Raw genomic sequence first — 5,000 nt, forward strand, 5'->3', positions numbered from 1 at the left:
AGAGAGAGTGTGTATAACCTGGATGTGTTGCAGAGAGAGAGAATGTATAACCTGGATGTGTTGCAGAGAGAGAGAGAGAGAGTGTATAACCTGGATGTGTTGGAGAGAGAGAGAGAGTGTATAACCTGGATGTGTTGCAGAGAGAGTGTGTATAACCTGGATGTGTTGAGAGAGAGAGAGAGTGTATAACCTGGATGTGTTGCAGAGAGAGCGAGAGAGAAGAGTGTATAACCTGGATGTGTTGGAGAGAGAGAGTGTGTATAACCTGGATGTGTTGGAGAGAGAGTGTGTATAACCTGGATGTGTTGAAGAGAGAGAGAGTGAGTGTATAACCTGGATGTGTTGCAGAGAGAGAGTGTATAACCTGGATGTGTTGCAGAGAGAGAGAGAGTGTATAACCTGGATGTGTTGCAGAGAGAGAGTGTATAACCTGGATGTGTTGAAGAGAGAGAGAGAGTGTATAACCTGGATGTTTTGGAGAGAGAGAGAGAGAGTGTATAACCTGGATGTGTTGCAGAGTGTATAACCTGGATGTGTTGCAGAGTGTATAACCTGGATGTGTTGCAGAGAGAGAGTGTATAACCTGGATGTGTTGAAGAGAGAGAGAGTGTATAACCTGGATGTGTTGAAGAGAGAGAGAGAGTGTATAACCTGGATGTGTTGAAGAGAGAGAGAGAGTGTATAACCTGGATGTGTTGAAGAGAGAGAGAGAGAGTGTATAACCTGGATGTGTTGCAGAGAGAGAGTGTTTAACCTGGATGTGTTGGAGAGAGAGAGTGTATAACCTGGATGTGTTGCAGAGAGAGAGTGTATAACCTGGATGTGTTGGACAGAGAGTGTATAACCTATAACCTGGATCATGTGACCCCATGCAGACCTGTGTAACCAGTCCAACCTGCGGTCTCGCTCCCTGTCGGGTACAGGACGCTCCCTGGTGGGGTCTTGGCTCAAACTGAACCGGACAGAGGAGTACTTCCTGCTTTACTCCCACCTGACCTACGTCACCCTGCCGCTGCACCGAATCACCTCAGGTCAAGACCCACAAACCATCAGTCCCTAATGGTTCCCTATTCCCTCAGGTCAAGACCCCCACACTATCAGTCCCTAATGGTTCCCTATCACCTCAGGTCAAGACCCCCACACTATCAGTCCCCAATGGTTCACTATTCCCTCAGGTCAAGACCCCCACACTATCAGTCCCCAATGGTTCACTATCACCTCAGGTCAAGACCCCCACACTATCAGTCCCTAATGGTTCCCTATCACCTCAGGTCAAGACCCCCACACTATCAGTCCCCAATGGTTCACTATTCCCTCAGGTCAAGACCCCCACACTATCAGTCCCTAATGGTTCCCTATTCCCTCAGGTCAAGACCCCCACACTATCAGTCCCTAATGGTTCCCTATCCCCTCAGGTCAAGACCCCCACACTATCAGTCCCTAATGGTTCCCTATTCCCTATGCCCTCAGGTCAAGACCCCCACACTATCAGTCCCCAATGGTTCCCTATTCCCTCAGGTCAAGACCCCCACACTATCAGTCCCTAATGGTTCCCTATCACCTCAGGTCAAGACCCCCACACTATCAGTCCCTAATGGTTCCCTATTCCCTCAGGTCAAGACCCCCACACTATCAGTCCCCATTGGTTCCCTATGCCCTCAGGTCAAGACCCACACACTATCAGTCCCTAATGGTTCCCTATTCCCTATCACCTCAGGTCAAGACCCCCACACTATCAGTCCCCAATGGTTCCCTATTACCTATTCCCTCAGGTCAAGACCCCCACACTATCAGTCCCTAATGGTTCCCTATTCCCTCAGGTCAAGACCCCCACACTATCAGTCCCCATTGGTTCCCTATTCCCTCAGGTCAAGACCCCCACACTCAGTCCCCAATGGTTCCCTATCCCCTATTCCCTCAGGTCAAGACCCCCACACTATCAGTCCCTAATGGTTCCCTATTCCCTCAGGTCAAGACCCCCACACTATCAGTCCCTAATGGTTCCCTATTCCCTCAGGTCAAGACCCCCACACTATCAGACCCTAATGGTTCCCTATCACCTCAGGTCAAGACCCCCACACTATCAGTCCCCAATGGTTCCCTATTTCCTCAGGTCAAGACCCCCACACTATCAGTCCCTAATGGTTCCCTATTCCCTATCACCTCAGGTCAAGACCCCCACACTATCAGTCCCTAATGGTTCCCTATTCCCTCAGGTCAAGACCCCCACACCATCAGTCCCTAATGGTTCCCTTTCACCTCAGGTCAAGACCCCCACACTCAGTCCCTAATGGTTCCCTATTCCCTCAGGTCAAGACCCCCACACTCAGTCCCTAATGGTTCCCTATTCCCTCAGGTCAAGACCCCCACACTATCAGTCCCTAATGGTTCCCTATTCCCTCAGGTCAAGACCCCCACACTATCAGTCCCTAATGGTTCACTATTCCCTCAGGTCAAGACCCCCACACTATCAGTCCCTAATGGTTCCCTTTCACCTCAGGTCAAGACCCCCACACTCAGTCCCTAATGGTTCCCTATCACCTCAGGTCAAGACCCACACACTATCAGTCCCTAATGGTTCACTATTCCCTCAGGTCAAGACCCCCACACTATCAGTCCCTAATGGTTCCCTATTCCCTCAGGTCAAGACCCCCACACTATCAGTCCCTAATGGTTCCCTATTCCCTCAGGTCAAGACCCCCACACTCAGTCCCTAATGGTTCCCTATTCCCTCAGGTCAAGACCCCCACACTATCAGTCCCTAATGGTTCCCTATCACCTCAGGTCAAGACCCACAAACAAACAAAAAATGCTCTTGATGGTGCTCCCGGAAAACACTTCGATGCAGCCTGACAGTATGCTCTCGATGGTGCTCCTGTAAAACACCGTAGTTTGAACATTTTAGCTCCTCAGAGATGTGTACGCCGAGGAGCTTTAAGTTTTTTGACAGTCTCCACGACGGGCCTCGTTGATGAGGGTGGGGGCGTTCCCAGCCTGGTTCCTCCACAATCAACTCTGTTGTTTTTTGCTAACGTTGAGGGAGAGGTTGTTTACCTGGCGCCACGCCGTCAGAGTGCCTACCTCCTCTCTGTAGGCCGTCTGGTCGTCGTGTCTACTACTGTCGCGTCGTCAGGGAACTTGGTGATTGAGTTGGACCCAGTTGCGTAGGGAGGAGTTCAGACCCAGGGCCGGGAGCTTGGAGGGCGCTGTGGTATTGAAGGTCGAGCTGTAGTCAATGAACAGCATTCTGACATATGTGTTCCCCTGGTCCAGGTGGGTGAGGGCAGTGCAGTGGTGATGGCGTCGTCCGTGAATCTGTCGGGGCAGTAGACGAATTGGAGAGTGTGTCGGGGAGGGAGGAGGTGATATGGTCTTTGACTAGTCTCTCTATGCACTTCATGATGAAGGACGTAGAGTGTTACTGGTCAGTAGTCATTCAGTAACTTTCCCTTCCTTGGGCAGCAGCACGATGGTGGACATCTTAAAGCAGGTGGGGAGAACAGCCCGAGCTAGAGGGAGATTAAAAATGTCAGAAAAACACAACAGCGAGCTGGTCTGCACATGCTCCAAGGGGCACGGCTAGGATCCTCCCATCTAGAGAATAGGGAGCCATTATGGACTTTCCCTGTTGTGTAAATGACAGTATTGACGTACACTGCTGACTGATTCTGTTGTTGTCTTGTCATCAGATATCCTGGAGGTGAGACAGAAGCCCATCTTGATGACATAGCAGATCAGAGCTCCAGTCCTCCCTACGAAGTGCCTTCCTGCATCAGGCCCTGACTGACACCACTACAACCCAGTGGTGAGATGGAAAACTACAGCAACACTACCACCATCTGGTGGCGAGACAGAACTACAACCAAACCTGGAATTACAGCAACACTACCACCATCTGGTGGTAACATGGAGGAATTACAGCAACACTCCCATCTGGTGGCGAGACAGAGAACTACAACCAAACCTGGAATTACAGCAACACTCCCATCTGGTGGCGAGACAGAGAACTACAACCAAACCTGGAATTACAGCAACACTCCCATCTGGTGGCGAGACAGAGAACTACAACCAAACCTGGAATTACAGCAACACTCCCATCTGGTGGCGAGACAGAGAACTACAACCAAACCTGGAGTCAACGGCAAGAGATGACTATTAAAAAAAACCTTTGGCACAATGAAAACCAGCCAATCAGAAAGTGCCTCTTCCCTCTGTCACGTTCCTGCTCGATGAGGATTCGCCGGTGGGTGCGAGGCAAACAGGCATAGCAACACGCCTGTCCTGTCAGGATCACGAAGTGAAGTGCCATTGTCTGAACTCTGACCTGGAACTAAAAATGATTTAGAATGTCTCTGGACGAATCTAAAATGGAACTCTATTTCCCAGTTTAGTGCACTAACTTTGACCTTGGCCCTATGTGGACTCTGACCTATAGTAGTGCTCTATAAAAGGGAATAGGGTGCCATTTTGGACAACGTCTCTGCTTTGTTGTAAATATCCTGCTGCTTAACTAGTCACTGATAAGCCTTTAGGAAAGGTGACGCTTCTGTCTGTGTTTTGTGTTTCTATCTGCGAGGTTCACTGTGTGGCGGGGAAGGTTTTAAAAGGGGATTGTGTCTCTAAGTCCCAGGGCTTTGTTGCCTGTGGTCTTCAGCCTATCAGCACCACCACTGACACATAAAGGATGTTACTCTGAGACCAAAATGTCACCGTTATTCCCTGTATTGACCAGGGCTGTAGTATCCAGGGCTGTAGTATCCAGGGCTGTAGTAGCCAGGGCTGTAGTATCCAGGGAGTAGGTTTCCATCCGGCAAACGGTCTGGGGATCCTTTAACCCTACAGTTTTAACGGGATTAACTTTCAACGGGGAATTTTTAGCATCCATATAACATTAAAAAAAAAACTACTTGTAAATTCACACACACACGTATGAAAGACTGAAGAAAGAGGAGTATTTTTCCTCAGCACTGGAAACAAGATGGGTGAATATAGAAGCCCAG

General features: G+C 49.6%; 1 protein-coding gene across 1 annotated transcript; it reads left to right on the forward strand.

The window, feature by feature from the left end:
* Positions 1–875: 875 nt before the first annotated feature.
* Positions 876–4,892, forward strand: LOC106595395 (uncharacterized protein KIAA0930 homolog; the record flags this gene model as incomplete). The annotated part of the gene is given in 2 exon segments (XM_045712336.1): positions 876–1,031; positions 3,690–4,892. Coding segments are annotated over 2 exon segments (197 nt in total), but the record flags the coding sequence as incomplete, so codon positions are not given.
* Between the last annotated feature and the right edge of the window lie 108 nt (positions 4,893–5,000).

Source organism: Salmo salar, unplaced genomic scaffold (assembly GCF_905237065.1).
Source record: "Salmo salar unplaced genomic scaffold, Ssal_v3.1, whole genome shotgun sequence".
Lineage (NCBI taxonomy): Eukaryota > Metazoa > Chordata > Actinopteri > Salmoniformes > Salmonidae > Salmo > Salmo salar.